At 36.2% G+C, this 19,275-nt stretch overlaps 1 protein-coding gene across 2 annotated transcripts in view; it reads right to left on the bottom strand.

The window, feature by feature from the left end:
• KIF27 (kinesin family member 27) overlaps positions 1 to 19,275 on the bottom strand; it is a 90,236-nt gene that overhangs the window by 52,126 nt on the left and 18,835 nt on the right. The window contains exons 4-6 of one of the 2 annotated variants that reach the window (XM_018052416.1): positions 16,821 to 17,764; positions 13,216 to 13,359; positions 5,494 to 5,700 (exon numbers count right to left, since the gene is read on the bottom strand). In XM_018052416.1, coding sequence (XP_017907905.1) covers positions 5,494 to 5,700; positions 13,216 to 13,359; positions 16,821 to 17,764 — 1,295 coding nt within the window. The remainder of the gene's footprint in view (positions 1 to 5,493; positions 5,701 to 13,215; positions 13,360 to 16,820; positions 17,765 to 19,275) is intronic. The other variant, XM_018052417.1, reaches the window with a different exon arrangement.

Below are 19,275 nucleotides of genomic sequence, written 5' to 3' on the forward strand. Positions count from 1 at the left end.
GTTCAACTCATCCCAGGTTTAACTCTTCTCTGTAATACTGCAAATTATCATTTAGCCTCTGCTTAAACAAATTCACTGTGGGGACCCTATTAAGCCCTGAGACCTCTAATATTATTTTGAGAGTTTTCACTAATAAATCCCTCTTTATTTTCCCTTAGCACTGCTTCTCACTGGTCCTAGTTCTAGAGACAAAGTCTAACAATAATGATAAGCCTTCAAATACCTAAACACAGTCAATATGTCCCTTATAATTCAGACTAAATCTAGAGCTACTTCAAGATTTTCCCCAAGGTTCTATAATAACTTGGTTGTTTTCCAAAAATAATCTAATTTGACTTAAGGTGTTATACCCAGACTTGAACGTAATATTCTTGATCATCATACATTAAGATAATCTCTTCTCACTAGTGATACATTTGATTTTGTTTCATTAGATGTGCTGCAACTCATTTACCATAGATTGTGGCTTTCACCTATTTAATTTTGTAGTTGAATTTGAAAGTTCCACAAAGGTTCATGAGATGCAATTTGTCGTTTTGCTACTATGAAGTTGGTGTGTTTTGTTGGAATGAGTGTTTGGTTGGCAAGGGAACCTTCCAAGAGAACCTCTGCAGACACATCTCACAAAGCTCTGCTTCATCATGAGCAATCATGTATGCAAAAAAGTGATTAAAAAGCAAAATTAATTATTTGGGGGGGAGGAAATGGCCATTGTGTGAAAGATAAAATCTTAGTGAAAACTAAAAAGGCAGCTGACTTCAATGTAAGGGATTTAATGCACAAGAATTTTGTGACTCAATAAAAATGTAATTCATTCAGGAAAAAGAAAAGATTATACAGGTATTACCACTTTTGTGAATTTGAAGATTCCATAAGGTTTTAAAAATATATCCCTTAAGAACATTCCAGTTGGTTTTCTTACTATACAATAATGTCAAGTACTGAAAGTGATATTATTTACCTACTGCTTTTATTTCCTTTTTCATAATGCCATATTTCATCAAATCTAAAATGTCATCAACTAAGACACATCCCTATTTTTATACCATCAAGAAAGAAGAAAAGCTATCATCTATGAAATACCATCAACTGTAAAACATATCCTACCATCATAGTTGATAAAATGTGAAAAAAAATGTGAGGCTTATAATCAATGAAAAATGGTAGCATCATCAGCATATGTGGTGCTATTTTAAACTTACAAAATGACTGGTACCAGCTTCGTAATTTTTTCCTTCCAAAGTACCATTTTGGTGTGTATAACAGTAGCATTTGGCTTTAATTATAACATTAAGAAAACAGAAACCTCTGTTACATTTTTGCCTTAAGTTTAAGGTCAATTTTGCATTTCATTAGATGAGTTTCCAGTATCTGTTAAAACAAATGAGCCCCTTACTCTTTTTTTCTATTAATTTGATAAGTTATATTATTATATTTAGTTGTGAGGGGCAATTTCTTTAGGATTTCTACTTAAGTAGATAAATCCCAAAATTCCATTTTGGTGTTAAACCTTTTAGATTAAGAGATAGTTGAAAACAAATGTGTGACAATAGGAAAAAGTACAAAATGACATTCACTTAGAATGTTATTACCCATCAAAATCATGATATATTCCAGAATATTTAATGATTGTCAAGTGTTCATGATACATTAGGTAAGAAAAGCTAGCTATAAAAGTATATATACAATCATCCTTCAATTAAAAAATAAATTTTAAAAAGTGTCTAAAGTAGCTGGATCTAAATAGCAATTAAGTATTAACAAACAAAAAATGTGTGTGTGTGTGTGTATATATATATATATATATATATATAAAATAGCACTGACATATATACACTGCCATGTGTAAAATAGATAGCTGGTGAGAAATTACTACGTAACACAGAGAGCCCAGCTTGGTGCTCTGTGATGACCTAAGAGGGGTGGGATCAGGGGAGTGGAGGGAGGTTTAAGAGGGAGGTGATATATGTATAGTTATGGCTGCTTTGCATTGTTGAACGGCAGAAACCAACACAACATTGTAAAGCAATTTTCCTCCAATTAAAAATAAATGTAAAAAGTACATATATATGTATACATACAAACATAAGTAGTATGTTTTTTAAAGAAATATTTATTTATTTGGTTGCATTGGGTCTTAGATGTGGTGTGGGATCTAGCTCCCTGACCAGGGATCGAACCCAGGCCGGGGGGCCTCAGAATCTTAGCCACTGGACTGCCAAGGAAGTCTCAGTAATATGCTTTTAAAATAAATAAGATCCTTTCACTGTTTGCCTCCAATATATCCCTTGTAGCTCAGTCGGTAGGCTTCCCTGGTGGCTCAGACAGTAAAGAATCCATCTCCAATGAGGGAGACCTGGGTTTGATCCCTGGGTTGGGAAGATCCCCTGGAGGAAGGCATGATTATCCACTCCAAGATTCTTGCCTGGAGAATTCCCATGGACAGAGGAGCCTGACGAACTACATCCCATGGGGTCGCAGAGTCAGACACAACTGAGCAACTTAGCACAGCACAGCACAGCTCAGTTGGAAAAGAATCTCCCTGCAACACAGTAGACCCAGGTTCGATTCCTGGGTCGAAAAGATCCCCTGGAGAAGGAAATGGCAACCCGCTCCAGTATTCTTGCCTGGAGAATCCCATGCACAGGAGAGCCTGGAGGGCTACAGTCCATGGGATCCAAGAGTTGGACACAATTTAGTGACTAAAGCATAGGAAATAAAATCAAACTTTTTTTGTAATCAATTTAAAAACTTATTCAAGGACTTCCCTGGTGGTACAGTGGATAAGAATCCACCTGCTAATGCAGGGGATATGGGTTTAATCCCTGGTCTGGGAAGATTCTACATACCAGGGAGCAACTAAGCCTGTGCACCATAACCACTGAGCCCACACTCTGGAGCCCACGAACCTCAGCTACTGAGCCTGCACGCTGCAACTATTGAAGACCATGTGCCAAGAACCTGTGCTCTGCAGTAAGAGAAGCCCTGCTCACCGCAATTAGAGAAAGCGACTTAGCAGCAGCAGCAGCAGCAAGTACAACAATGAAGACCCAATATAACCAAAACCAAATATTTTTTAAAAACTGATTAAGCCATTGTCCCCCTTTGTCTTGAGAGAATTTTAAGTTGAGGAAATATTTCCCTTGTCAGATTGTTTTTACTTCAAGAAAATATTAGAGCTGAATTTCAAAAGAAAATATTAGAGCTGGAAAATATTAGCCCACCTTCTGCCAAGGAGACAGAAATTCGGGGAAAAAAATGAAATGGTATTTCAGATGTCTTCTTTGGCTTAATTTAGCTAGTTTTGGTATTTAATATGAAATCCTCCTCTCACTCTAGAACAATGTAACAGGAAACAATACTTGAACAAGGCTTGGTGTGCTTTGTATCTTCCCATACAAGCCTTTGTGTCTGCTGCAGCAGTCTAAGCAAGAGAGGGGCCTAGAGTTCTGGACACACAACAGGAGAAAGAGAACTCTCAAAACTGCTGGTTATATTACCTTTGCATTTTCTCCCTTTTCCCCTTCTTTTAATGGCTGGAAGCCACTAAATTTTAAAAGCAAAACTAAGAATTTGCTCATTTGAATACATATGTCCATCCATAGAGAAGGAAACAGCACTGGGAATAAGGGTTTCCCTTTATCAACATAAGGGGCTGTCTCTGGTCAGGATCTTTTCCTTCTGTGTCATAGCAATCTTTTGGAAAATTCACTAGTTCTTTCTTCCTGTTACATTTTAATTCCACTTGGTCACAAGCAAACTTGGAGATCACCTGTAACCACAGAGGAGCTACAAGTCTTATAGCGTATCTGCCCTCTTCTAAGCTATGGTAATCACACAATATGTTTTCCAAACTAGAACCCTTTAAAGTGAACGGGGGTAATAAAATTAATTAAAATTAAAAAAAAAAGAATTTGCTAATTTGAAACAATAACTGTGGAAATCTTTATTCCAATCATGGCTGTTTCAGATCTAATCAAACAACTAGAGATAAGAACAGAGGGGCCTAGCTCCTTCTCAATACCCTGTGGAGCTGTCTCCTCAAAGAATATGTGTGCGAGTGTGCGTGTGTGAAAGTCTAGTAAAAAAGAGAAAGAAACAGACACTGAGAGAGATAGTAAATGTCTAACTTTATGATCAGAAAAAAAATGTTATTTTTATAAAATAAGAGAATGCACAGAAACCGGAAATTCACATTACTAACCAAGAGTAAAAAAATTAAGTAGAATTAACAGATATCTAATTTCAACTCTATAAAGAACTTATCTTTCTTCTTAAATGTTGTATGAAAATTTACCATACATTCAACCAAAAGAAAATATCAATAACTCTAGAAAGTTCAACTGAAATTAATAGCAGCAAAAGTTTAAATTTTAAATCCAACCAGTCAAAACTGAAAACTATACAGTAATAGTAGCATCTGTCTTACTCACTCTGAGGCACAGAGCCTGGGACACAGGAGAGGTATCCCATAAACATGTATGTTATAGGACGCAGTGTGCCAGGCACTTTTTGAGTCACCATCTCATGTAAGTCCTCCCTATACCCCTCACAGGTCCCCCCCTGACAGATAAGGAGCCTGGGGTTCACACAGGTTTAGTCATCCCTCCAGGCCTACATCATAGAGCTGGTGTTCACACCCAAGCTTGCCTGACTGCAAAGTCTATGACACCTCTCACATTTCTTATCCCTTGGATTGTATCCAACATATCTCAAATAAATCATTTCCTTTCCTAAAATTAATAAATAGAAACCAAAATTCACGAGTCTGTTAATTAGTCTTTTCCATGGTGGAGATTCCTTGATTTTGATTTTTCAAGAGAAATCTGTGCATCCACATATATGTATACACATTTTATAAATAAAATTTATAAAGTAAAATTTAAAAATTAAATGAAACTTCATACTGATTTTTATACAGTCTTAATTAATTGTCAGAAGGAGAAGGAAATGGCAACCCACTTCAGTATTCTTGCCTGGAGAGTCCCAGGGACAGAGGAGCCTGGTGGGCTGCCATCTATGGGGTCGCATAGAGTTGGACACAACTGAAGCGACTTAGCAGCAGCAGCAGCAATTATATCAGACAAGATTGACTAATACATGGATATCATTTTGAAAATAGACCAAATAAGTCAAAATAAATATCTCCAACCTCATCAACTTGGTGTGATTAAAGAAAGAAAAAAATTTATGAAGATATCAGTCATATCTGAAAATATTAATATGATGGCAAAGAGTAGCTTTTTTTTCTCCTTGATAAATCTAAGCATTATCTTCAACTCTTCCTTTCAAATATAACTATACCTTTTCTTAATCATTAATTTTATTGAAAAGAAGCATGATTTTAAAGAGGGTATACATAACAGAAAAAGTATACACAAAAGTCTATGAAACCAAACAGAAAAAAAGAAAGCCTGCTAAGACTATATAAATACACTGTGATATTATATTGTATACAACCTCAAAAGAAAGAAACTAATGCTTAGACTTTACCTTCCTGGAATCCAATCTTGCTGGACTATAAATATAATGCCCCAAACGAGTATCAAATGGTACAGTGTATGGTCTCTTTTCAAGTATCCTGGTATCTGGCCCATCTCCACAAGTTTCCTTTACTGAAGAAGTCATTGACAGGTTAAGTTTTGTTAGTTCTTCACTCAGTTGATCCACAAGAAGTTGTTGTTCTATTATTTTTTCATTCTTTATAGAAGAAAGAGAAGAATTTAAAAAATGGAGAGACTCAGTATGGGTTAATGATTAAAAATAAATTGTACATTGATCACAAAATCACAACTACCTTAACAAAACAATAAAACCTAACTTATCCAGGGACTAGCCTTCTGGGACTTCCCTGGTGGTCCAGTGGCTAAGATTTCACAGTTCCACTGCAGAGGGCATGGGTTCAATCCCTGGTCGATAAACTAAGATCCCACATGCTGTAAGGTGCAGCCAAAATAAAAAAAATTCTAAAAACCAACCAACCAACCAAACAAACGAAAAACCCCAAAGACTAGCCTTCTGCTGTTCATAAGAATTTAGGATTGTCCTGAGTGTTAAAAGCTTTTGAATAGTAAGCAGGAACAAATACAGCTAATGAGTTAGTACAAGACACTGCCCCATACACTGTGATTGGTTAGCTTGCCCACCTGAAGCACTATGATTAGCTGATCTTTATAAAAGTCTGAACTTTCAGAGTGAAATCCAAGAAGTAACAAAAGACTAGAAAGTTGAAAAGTATAGAAAACGGCAAACAGCTAAGATGACAGCAAAGGAGACAGAAAGTGGTAACAGGTGCAGTGAAGTGAAAGCCTTTACTCAGTGAAAAAGAAAGCCACAAACACAGAGACAGAAGACAAGCAATTGAGAGCCGTGGGAGAACGAACTTGGAAATCAAAGGCAGAATGTGTTGTTTATGTGTGCTTGGGGGAGAGACATTGTGTGGTTTAGCTTTCTGTGTATCCTCTAAAGAAAAAATTTGAAGTACATAAGCTTTGTTTTATAAGCACAAAATTATATAAAAAAGAAAGGTCATTCATTTTAAATACTTCACATGTACTATAATGTTTAGATAGGGGAAAAAAAGGCAAACCCTAAAGTTTCACTGTGTTAATGCTGAACTATAAAATGTAACTTTATTTTAAAAACCACATATTCAGATAATTAAAATATAAAAAAATAGCATATAAGTTGAAGGGAGATACTAAATGGAGTCCTTTTATTCTCCAGGGAAAGGGTAAAAATACCAGTTTAACTGTTTTAAGTCAAGAGTGAATGGTATATACTCTCAAGGATAACCACTAAAAACAGTGAAAGTACAACTTTTAAAGCAATTAAATCCAAAAAATCTAAGAAGGAGAGAAAAATTAATATAGAGCAGATAGGATAAGTAAAAACCATAATGGTGGGATTATAACCAGAATATAATAGTAATTATATTAAATTCAGAAATGAACTCACAATCCAATTAAAGGATAAAGACTACCAGAAAGAACTATAAAATTGTCTAACCTGCTAATTGCAAGAAACATAACTAAAATCAATAAAGAAAGATTAAAGGGAAGATGGTAAAAGAGATACCATGTAAATATTAATCAAAAGAAAGCTGGTATAGCTATGTTAATATAAAATAGACTTAAATGCAAGAACCGTTGGGAGATAAAATGAAGTTAAAAAAAGATTTAAAAAAAAAAAAAAGGTCAATTCACCAGGATGCTGTAACAATTCTACATTTCTAGGTACTTAATAACCCAGCTTCAATATATATAAAATGCAAAAATTATATTTGCAAGACAAATCCAAAAATTATAGTAAGAGATCATAACATCCCTCTAAAATACTGATAGGACAAAAAAAAAAAAGACCAAAAAAGTGAGTAAAAATATAATTTGAATAAGAGGATTAACAGAATTGGGAGAACTCAATGATTACAGAATACAAATTCTTTTCAAACATATCTGTAATATCTACAAAAACTGGCCTTATGCTGAGCCATAAAGCAAATCTCAACACAAAGAACTGAAGTTATACGGACAACAATGCAATTAAGCTAAAAATTAATAAAAAGAAATCCTTCATGTGTTGGAAATAAAATAACTAACTATATAACCCACAGGTCAAAGAAAAAACTCACAATAAAAATCAGGAAAAATTTGAGCCAAATGAGGAATGCAGACAAAGATAAGCTTAGGAGGAAACATATAATTTTAAATGCATATATTATAGATGGTTAAAAATATATAGAAAGGCTAAAAATCAATGAACTGGGCACCCATCTAAACAATTTAGAAGGATTCTATGCCCCTAAAAAAGGCAGAAAAAAACTAAATAATAAAGATATGGGTGGAAACTAATTAAAGAATAAACAAACATACCACAGAAGATCATCAAAGTCAAGAATGGCCCCCTGTGGGCTTCCCCAGCGGCTCCATGGTAACGAATCTGCCAGCCAATGCAGGAGATACAGCTTTGATCCCTGATCAGGGAAGATCCCACATGCTGGGGAGCAACTAAGCGCATGCAACGTAACTACTGAGCCTGTGCTCTAGAACCCGGCAACTGCAACTATTAAGCCCAGGTGCTGCAACTACTGAAGCCCATGTGGTCTAGAGCCTGTGCTCGAAAACAAAAGAAGCCACTGCAATGAGAGGTCTGTGCACTAGAGAGTAAACCCCACTTGCCACAACTAGATTGAAACGCTGGAGCAAAGCAACGAAGACCCAGAACAGCCACAAATAAGTAAATAAACAAAATTATAATTTTTAAAAAAGAATTTAGTCTCTGAAGAGACTAAAAAAAATTGATAAACCTCTGGTGAAGTTGATCAAGGAAAAAAAAAAAAGAGAGAGAAGGCACAAATAACCAGGAATGAAAAACGGGATATCATTACATGTCTAAAAGCATTAAAGAGGTAAGACTGTTATAAACATTTCAACATATTTATTGAAATATGAAACAGCTGTTACATTCTTAGAAAAACAGACCTTACCAACAAGGGGGCAAAAGGAAAATGTGACTGAATTCATAATTAAACATTCCACAGAGAAATTTTCCAGGCCCAAATATTTTTCAAGTGAATTCAACCAATATTTAAGGAAGAAATAATACCAATTCTTCACACACTCTTCCCAAGTATAGAAAAAGAAGGAATGCTACCTAAACTATATTATTAGGTTAACCTAATAATTATTGCTATTGCTAAGTCACTTCAGTCGTGTCCGACTCTGTGTGACCCCATAGACGGCAGCCCACCAGGCTCCCCGGTCCCTGGGATCCTCCAGGCAAGAACACTAGAGTGGGCTGCCATTTCCTTCTCCAATGCATGAAGTGAAGAGTGAAAGTGAAGTTGCTCAGTCATGTCCAACTTAGCGACCCTATGGACTGCAGCCTTCCAGGCTCCTCCATCCATGGGATTTTCCAGGCAAGAGTACTAATAATTATCAGGTTAACCTAATTTGTTACAGTATCTGACAAGAGTATTTTGAGAAAAGAAAATATACACATGAATAGACATGCTAAAATCCTAAACAAAATAATTACAAACCAAATCAAGGACATTTGTAGAAAAGAGTAAATTAACACAGAAGACTTGACTGCTATCCTTTGAAGGACCTGCATACGAGGTTGTTCATTGGCTGGTGTCTGGGAACTCGGATCCTAACAGGGTTCCTAATACCCTATCAAGTAAGAGTGGCTCACTGTGCTCAAAGTGTTTGTGCAGACAAGGTGGTTTATGTTGAACACCTGCTTTCCTTTCCTTCTGCTAGTCTGGAATTCTGGTATATGGTGGTCAGAGAATGCCTTCATGGCCAGTTCTCAATAAAACCTGAGTCTCCTCAGTAGACAACACTTCACGTGAGTTGCCTTTGCTGGGGGAGTTAAGTACATGTGGGTGACTCCACTGGGAGACAGTTCTTCGAAGCCTGTGCCTGATTTCTTCTGGCCTTCACTCTATGTCCCTGTTCCATTTGCTTTCTTTTATTAGGTCCATGCCTAGTAAGTCTAGTCAAGGCTATGGTTTTTCCAGTGGTCATGTATGAATGTGAGAGTTGACCATAAATAAAGCTGAGCACCGAAGAATTGATGCTTTTGAACTGTGGTATTGGAGAAGACTCTTGGGATTCCCTTGGACTGCAAGGAGATCCAACCAGCCCATCCTAAAGAAGATCAGTCCTGGGTATTCATTGGAAGGACTAATGATGAAGCTGAAACTCCAATACTTTGGCCACCTGATGCGAAGAGCTGACTCATTTGAAAAGACCCTGATGCTGGGCAAGATTGATGGCAGGAGGAGAAGGGGACAGCAGAGGATGAGATGGTTGGATGGCATCACCGACTCGATGGACATGGGTTGGGGTGGACTCCAGGCGTTGGTGATGGACAGGGAGGCCTGGCATGCTGCAGTTCATGGGGTCACAAAGAGTTGGACATGACTGCGAGACTGAACTGAACTGATGAGTACAACTGTATGCTGCATACATAACAGTATAACAGCATAACAGTACATCATAACCCCCCACCAAAAAAAGGTTTATTTCAGGAATATAAGATTGGTGCAAAAATTGGAAAAATCAGTACAATTCACCACATTAACAGAATAAAGTGGGAAAATCATGATAAAGAAAAATCATTTGATAAAATGTAATATCCATTCATAATAAAAATTCTCAGCAAAGAATGTTTCCTTGGTTTGATAAAGAATAAATTAAAAAATACCTACAGCAAACATGATACTTATAATGAAACAGTGAAAGCTTTTCCTTTATAGTTGGAAACAAGACAAGAACATTTCCTATCACCACTTGTATTCAATACTGTATTGAAGATCAAAGTCAATGAAGAATGGTTAAAAAAAAAAAGGCAGCATAAAGATCATGAAGGAATAAAAATGTCATCATTTGCAGATGACACAATCATAAACGGAAATCCAAAAGAATTTACATAAAATATCAGAATTTAAAAATGAATTTTATCAAGTTGCTTGGTATAAGCTATCAATATTCACAAACCAATACAGTTACACATACCAATAAACAATTAAGAAAATGGAAATCTGAAGAGATTCCATTCATAGTCACATAAAAAAATACAGCATCTGGGAATGACTCTAACAAAAGATGTTCAATATATAAACATAAACCCAAAAAAGTCATTACTGAGAAAAACCAAAGAAAACGTGAGTAAATGGAGGAATATACCAAGTTCATGGGTTACTGATACACCTAGACTTATCAGGAACCTACAATAAATAAGAAATGTGACACTGGTCCAAAGACAGGCAAGCCAATGGGGTACAACAGAAGACCCAGAAATACACCATACATTCATGCATGAAGGAACCCTGACTTGTGACAAACAGCACTCAGAATAGTGGTGAAAAGATGGCTTTTTCAATAAATAATCCTGGAACAAATGGATATCTACCTGGAAAAAAACTGAAATTTGACCTTTACTTTATCCCACATACAAAAATCAGTTTTAGGACTATAGAGCTTAAATGTGAAAGGCAAACATAATAATGGAAGACTAAGTCCAATAGGAAAACAAGCAGGAGACTTGAAAGAGCATTTCACAAAAGAAGGTACCCAAGGACTTCCCTGGTGGTCCAGTGGTTAAGAATCCACCTTATAATGCAGGGGATACAGGTTCGATCCCTGGTCTGGGAAGATCTTACATCACATCTCACACTAAGAACGTGTGCCACAACTACTAATCCCAAGTGCCTAGAGCCCATGCTATGCAACAAGGGAAGCCACTGCAATGAGAAGCCTGCTCACTGCAACAAAGAACAGCCCTCATTGCAATGAAGAGTAGCTCCTGCCACAACTAGAGAGAGCCCAGGTGCAGCAACAAAGACTCAGTGCGGCCAAAAATAATTTTAAAAAAAGAAGGTACCCAAAGACCAAAAAAAAAAAAAAAAAAAAACATGAAAAAGTGCTCAACTTCACTGGCCATCAGGGAAATGAAAATTAAAACCACAATAAAATAACATTACATACCTGCCATACACAACTACTGAGCCCACACACCCAAGAGCCCAGGCTCTGCAAAAAGAGAAGCTACTGCAAATGAGAAGCCCACACACTGCAACTAGAGAGTAGCCCCCACTCTCCACAACTAGAGAAGCCTGTGCACAGCAAAAAAGACCCAGCCCAGCCATACATAAATAAATAAATTTTTTAAATCAAGAAATAGATTTTTAAAAACACAATAAAATAACCTTACATACCTACCAGATTGCCTAAGATCTAAACAATTCACAATAACAAATGCTGGCAAGCAAGTGCAATAGCAGGAATGTTCATACAGTGCTGGTGCAAGTTTAAACTGGAAAACGAGTTTGGTATTATTTACTGAAGTTGAAGATTTGCCTACCCTATGTATGACCTAGCAATTCAGGCACAAATGCAAAAGAAATGCATGTGTGTGCACCAGGGGACATGTATGAGAAAATTCATAGGAAAAAAATATATATCAACAGTAAAAAGAAAAATAAATTGTGAAATAGTCATACAATGATATCCTATACAGCTATAAACTAACCAAGCTACAGCTTCACACAAAAACGTGGATGAAGCAGAATAGACAAAATGTTCAGTAAAAGCAACCAGATACTAAAGAATGTATATTGAATGATTAAATTTATAAAAATTCCAAAACTTAAATTGCAGAGTTCAAGGATACATAGTAAAACCACAAAGTAAAGCAAGGAAATTATCACTATCAAAGTTAGGAGAGCAGATCTCTCCGAGGAGAGACTAAGGGCTTCTGGGGATGCTTTATATATGTTTTCAGACAGTAAAGAATCCGCCTTCAATGCAGGACACTTGGGTTTGATCCCTGGGTTGGGAAGATCCCCTGGAGAAGTGAATGGCAACCCACTTCAGTATCCTTACCTGGAGAATCCCGTGGACAGAGGAGCCTGGCAGACTCTAGTACATGGGTTGCAGAGTCAGACACAACTGAAAGACTAACACTACTTTCCCTATGTTTTTCAATTAATACAGAGATAGAATGGTTAAAAAAAAGAAGAAGAAAGTAATGTCAAAGTCTAATTTTTCCTGGATCAGATCATTATTCAGGACAGTAGTTACTCCCTGATAGGAAGCTAAAGGCTTTAAATGAAATGAACTGTATGGGGGACGGGAGGGTTCACAGCCAGGGTGTATAATATTGGGTTGGCCCAAAATATCTTATGGAAAAATCCAAACTAAATTTCTAGCCAATCCAATACTTAGGGACATACCATGTTACACTGAAGGCACATCCATGTTAATACAGAAAACCTAAGATATAGACTTTGAAAGATTTGGCCAAACCGAATGAGCAAATCATTGATGGAGAATAAAACAGTAATCTAACAAATGAAAATTTTAAATGATGTGTTTACCTTCCAACACTTAACAATATCCCACTGCCTATTACTCAGGCAAAAAACAGAAGGGAAAGTATAAAGAAAGGATAACTACAACATGACTTGCAAATTAAATTCCTGGGTATTAGGCTCTATATTTGTGAAATATAAGTCAAGCTAACAATAAAAATGTTTTCCCTTCACACCAATTTAGGGGAAAACTGTAATAACTCTTTCAGGTGCTTGTGTTCAGAACTCTTCAACTGAAACCTATTTTTGCAAACATTCCTACTTATCATTTAGAATGCTATTTTAGTCAGGTACTGTTCCAATGAAATACACAGAGCAAGGTACATTAACTCTACCTGTAATCTATTCACTTTTTGTGCTTCTTTCAAAGAAACAACATGTCCTTTGTTTTCCTGCACCATCATTTGCACTTGATTCTTTAGCTCCTTCACCTCCAAGTCCTTCTGATTAAATACTACTTCATCAGCAGCAAGAGCACACTGGGAGGGGGGAAAGAAAGCACAAGAGAGAGTCACCATGGAAAATATTCAAGAGAAATCACCTAATACCACAAAAACTGTGGTTTAATGATAGCCTGACAATGACTCTTAAAATCTTCTTACCCTTTTTTTCTTGTTTCTCTATTATAAGGAAGGCAGAAACAGCTGAGAGGACCTATCACTGGTATAATGTAATAATTAGTCACCAAAGAGATAGGAAGACAGTCCTTATTTTTATTTCTTGTATTTTAAGACTGAAGCCAGTTATTCAAAGTCTATAGTACATTCAATAAGGTGTTTACAAGTTTTCTAGAACTGCCGTGAGTTTTTTAATGTGGGTCTTCAGAAATCAAAAAGGTCACATTTCCCAAATTGACCTATATAGTATAAGAATGCTCTATATTTATAATGGATATTTAAAAGAAGAACATTTGCTAACTTTGCACCCTTTCACTACAAAGAGATATATCTTGAAGATGTTTGGAAATATGGTTAAACATGTAGTTTTCTTAGTTCCTGGTGAATTATTCCTGTCACCAAATAAACTTGAAATATGCAAATAATACTTTTAAATTTTGAACTAAATAAATAGAAAATCAACATTGGTCAAGGGCTTACTTTATACTAGATTGTAACATGTGATTTTAAAAATATCTCATTGAAGAAATTAAACATTTTCATGAAGAAACTGAAGTTTAGTGAGTGAACACCATTCCAGGACAACACAGTGGATAAACCAAACTCCTGACAGTCAACCTCAGGGCCTGTCTGGATCCAAAGCCTGTGCTCTTTCCACTAAGACACAGGAAAAGAGAAGAATGAGTAGCTGATTTGCAAACAAAATTGCATTCTCAAAAACACAGCATGCACATGACTCCTCAGGTGGTGGCATGGAGATGGACAGGCCTCTCCACAGGGAACCCATGGACTGAGGCCAGCCTTGATTTTGCCACAGCCTTCCCTTGGGGCTTTGGGAGAGTTTCTTCTTTTTTCTGCTCGGGATGTTGAATGACCACATAGGACAGGATGCATGACCCTGATGGTTCTTATAACCCTGTTTACGTGACCTTTATGACTTTTCTTTTTAAAATAAAATATTCATTAGCCCATATCCTCTGCTCTGGGCAATTAACTGTCAGTCTGAGAGCTTACAACGTGGTTGTTCTCCCAGTGCTGCATACAGTGTTGTTACATGTACTTTATAAATTACAGCTTTATTGTTTATTTTTTATTTAAAAGTGTTTTTAAAAAGTGTTTATCTGTAGAGTATATTCATGTTCACATACTGCTCCTGTGTTCAAATTATGGAGGAAAAAAGCAACAAAGTCCCTTAAGAGGTATTTATGAGAGGATGGAGAACCACTTAAGAATATCCTGATGAAGCAATAAAAATGATTTTATTAAATCTCAGCACATGAGCATATTTTTTTAGTATTCTATGTGTCAAAATGGGCAATCATAAAGTAGTTCTTCTGTATACTGAAGGAGGAGAGTTACCTGGTGCAAAAAATCTTGTGCAACTGTTGAGTTACAAGCTAAAGTAGCCACATTTTTCATAGGGTGCTATTTTTACTCTAAAGAACAACAGATAAGCTATTCACATTTGGGTGTGTGACATCATTTCAAGGAAAACAACTAACAGTATTTACTGCAAATGATAAAATTCAAGTTTCGTACAAAAATCAGAATTTTGGAAAACATTTCTGCTACCATAAACTTGACAGCTCCTAATACTTAAAGATTTTGCAGGAGGTGATAACAGAGGTGATATTAATAAATGTGATTTTTTAATATTATATTGTGAATATGTTAACACTGAAAAATCTTCATAACTTAGTAAACAAATATTTCTCAAGTATCCAATGCATGCTGATTCAAAAATCACATGTGGATAAAAGATCCATTCAAAATGTAAGATAAAAATCAGTGAACTATAATGTAACAAAATGGTTTCAAATCCCACACAAGTAACCATTAGGAAATTTCTACTTGTTGAGTTTTGATGTAATATCAAAGGATATTCACAATTACCTGAAAAAATCACTAATATATTCTTCCCCTCCAACTACAAATCTAGATGAGTCTGGATTTTCTTCACACACTTCAACTAAATATATTGCAACAAACTGAATGCTGAGCTATATGAGAATCCATCTGTCTTCTATTAAGTCAGACATGAAAAGATTCGCAAAAATATAAAACAATTCCACTCTTACTAAATTTTTTGTTTTGGAAAACAGTTATTTTTCATGAAAAAATGCTCCTTATGTTAACATTAATCAGGTTATTATTGTTAGTTCTGAGTGAACTAGTAGTTTACATTTTCTGTTTTAATTCTAATACAGTAAATATGAATAGATACAAACTACATCAACAAAAGGTCTCTAGGGGACCTCAATTTGAAGAAAGTAGCCTTGTGAGAAAAAAGTTTGAGAATTGCTGTAATAGAGGTTTCTTTCTAATACACATTAAAAAAGATACTGAAGAAAGATTTCTAACTAGAAAGCTATCTTATTACCTATATGTTTTCCTATGTTTAAAAAAATGGTGGAATAACCATTTGCCTGCTGCTGCTGCTAAGTTGCTTCAGTCGTGTCCAACTGTGCGACCCCATTGACAGCAGCCCACCAGGCTCCCCCATCCCTGGGATTCTCCAAGGCAAGAATACTGGAGTGGGTTGCCATTTCCTTCTCCAATGCATGAAAGTGAAAAGTGAAGTCGCTCAGTCGTGTCCAACCCTCAGCGACCCCATGGACTGCAGCCTTCCAGACTCCTCTGTCCATGGGATTTTCCAGGCAAGAGTACTGGAATGGGGTGCCACTGCCTTCTCCGATCCATTTGCCTACCAGAACGCAAATGCCACATAAGCATAAATAGGTATGTCTGTTCTCCATTATTTCCCCAATGACACATAATCTTTAAATAATCTAAATGTCTTTATGAATGACAAGTAGAGAAATGTAACTCTTAGTTTAACATATATATAATATGTATACATGTACATAGCTACATTCCTTAAATATTATCAAACATGATGATTTCTCTAAAGAATCAAAACTCCAATCTCAAGAGATGAAGTATTTTTCTTTCAAAAAGCACTGACCTAAAGAGGGATTAAAAACAATAAAATGTAACTTAATATTGTTTCTGAAACTGTGTTTCTTTTCATTTTCTAAATTAATAACCAGGTTCACAAGAGTCTACTTAATAAATACAACAAATTAAAATATCAGGAGAAAAGAGAAGGAGCTAAAAAAACGAGGAGAAGAAAACAGAGAAAAAACAGGGTAACAGGAAAAGAAAAGGGAGAAAAAAACAGAAAAGGCAAATGAGATTTTACATATAACTCTTTAAAAAAAAACAAAAAAAGACTAAAACTTCTGAAACCCCAAAATGACTCTTACTTGCCCAAATAAATTTAGTCTTTAAACAAGTTACCTACTAAGGTGGTGTCTAAGTACCTGGCATTTCTTAAGCTCTCGCTTCAGCTGGAGAACTGTAATATGCTGTGGTCCTTCTTCCAGGTTTCCAACGGCCCGGTGTCCTCTGAACAAGGTGACCTCCTGGGTCATGTTAAACCATTCCTGCAGTTTGTGTTGCTGCTTTTCATTTAGTCTCACAGAATCTTTTAAATCCACCAGAAAGGTAAAGGCTTCCTCTAAACAGTTTTGGTAACCCAGACATTCTCCTTGTAGCTGAGTGACTTGCTCCTCAAGAGAATGGATCTTATTTTTATCAGGAGTTCCCTCCTGATGGATCTGGCTAGTTTGGCTGCCACTAGCCTGCTGGCTTTGCAAAGCTTCTCGAAGCAACTTAATCTCAAATTCCATTTCGTCCATACGGTCTGACTCAGGGCTAAAGTTTAAGGTGGGTTTGTTTCTAATGTTGCGTGCTCTGTTAGCATATTTGAGAGAATTTAAGGACTCATCAAAATCTGAGGAGGATGGGCTGACACAAGTGATCATGACGGTCTTGGCACTGCCTCCCAGGGAGTCTTTCAGAAGCCGGGTAATTTTAGCATCCCTGTATGGAATATGTGAACTCTTCTTGCGTGGGTCTCCAAGAGCACTTATTACATTTCCTAAAGCGAGCAACCCACTGTTGATCTGAATGGATTCTTTGAAACGTTCACCAGTATTCCCCGTTTTGGTTACTCTTTCTGATCCAGCCAAATCCACAAAGTGGAACTTTGAGACAATATGCCGATGGGAATGCCATGATCCATCTTCAGCTGCCTTTCTATTTTTGTCCACTTGACAAAGGCTGATGGTGAAAATTGCGTGTGATCTACTGGAGTGCTCATTCATTTGGGTCGTACCCGTATGCCTGGCTGCATTTCCCATCTCCAGGAGACTCATCACTTCATCTGCACTCTCCACCTGGCATTCCTTGGCCCCAACAATCACTTAAAATAGCAACAGCAAGTTTGTAAAACAAGTTTTAATCAAAATGCAGTAGAGTTAAGTTAACCACACAACAATTTTCATTTGCTAAGCTGCCCAGCTAAGACAGGCCCTTTGGAAAAAAAAAATCAGTATCTGTATTTAAAATGGATAACCAACAAGGACCTACTGTAGCAGATGGAACTCTGATCAATTTATACGGCAGCCTGGATGGGATCCAGGGGAGAGAACAGATACATGTATATGTATGGCTGAGTTCCTTCCTTGTTCACCTAAAACTATCATAACATTGTTTATTAATCAGTTATACTCCAATACAAAGCTTTTCTATCAATAGCATTAAAAGAAAAAAAGTAACATCAGCAACATCATTAAATAATTTTAGATAACCTTCTAACAGGATTCTTTTAATAGATGGCATTCATTTTGATGTTTAAATTCTAAAAGATGTAATATATGCATATATGTTTTAAACAATTTAGGGTGTTTTTTTTGGAATCACATTCAATTCTTTAAGATGGCTGATAAAAGAAAAATTCTTGATTCCAGTATTTTGATTTGTAGAGCCTAACATACTGATTAAAAGATTATAGATTAATTATCTATATAACTCAAAAGAATAAGTAGTAAATTAATTGAAAGAAATTAGCCTCTTTTGAGTTTCTTTAATATTCAAGGCATCCTAATAAGGTTTTTTTTACCACATACCCAGTGATAAATGAATATTTCAGTATAAATAAAGCTGGTTATTCATTCCAAAAAACAGGTTTCCCCTATGTAACATTAGAGTGCAAGGCAACTCAAAAAAAGCAAAAAAGCTTCTATTTCAATGGCAGAATAGAACCAAAAAAACCTGAAGCTTACTACATGCATTATCCGTTTATATCCAAAAATATTTCAAAAAGGAGTAGATAGATTTGGGATTTGAATCACAGCAATAAATCTGTGCTCAAGTTACAGCATCATGCTTCCTCTTTAATCATATCCTAACATGTCACTCTTTCTTGAAACAATATTCACTTTTTTGCCTTGTTTTCAACATGACAACTCTTCTTAACAGCCCAGTTCATTTAAATTTCTAAAGTACCTGTACTACAACAGGGAGTGCTAAATTATGGTGATTATAAAATATGACAATGTAAACATAAATCACAGCATGACTTTTAAAAAGTTTTCTAATGCTAGGCTATAGCTTGGCACTAACTATGGTCCTCAAACCCAGCTGAAAATCACCTGGGACCTTTATAAAAGGGAAAGTACCAACACCCATGCCCTATCCTATACTACTTCATCAGAATTTATGAAAAGTGGGGCACAGAAATCAATATTTCTTAAAAAAACTTCCAAGGTGGGACTTCCTTGGTGGTCCAGTGGCTAAGATTCTGCATTCCCAATGCAAGGGGTCCAGGTTCAATCCCTGGGCAGGGAACTAGATCCCACATGTCACCCCTGCACCATGACTAGAGAAGACTGCATGCTGCAACGAAGATCCAGCACAGTCCAAAAAAATAAA

The sequence above is a fragment of the Capra hircus genome, chromosome 8 (genome assembly GCF_001704415.2).
Source record: "Capra hircus breed San Clemente chromosome 8, ASM170441v1, whole genome shotgun sequence".
In the NCBI taxonomy this organism is placed as follows: Eukaryota; Metazoa; Chordata; class Mammalia; order Artiodactyla; family Bovidae; genus Capra; species Capra hircus.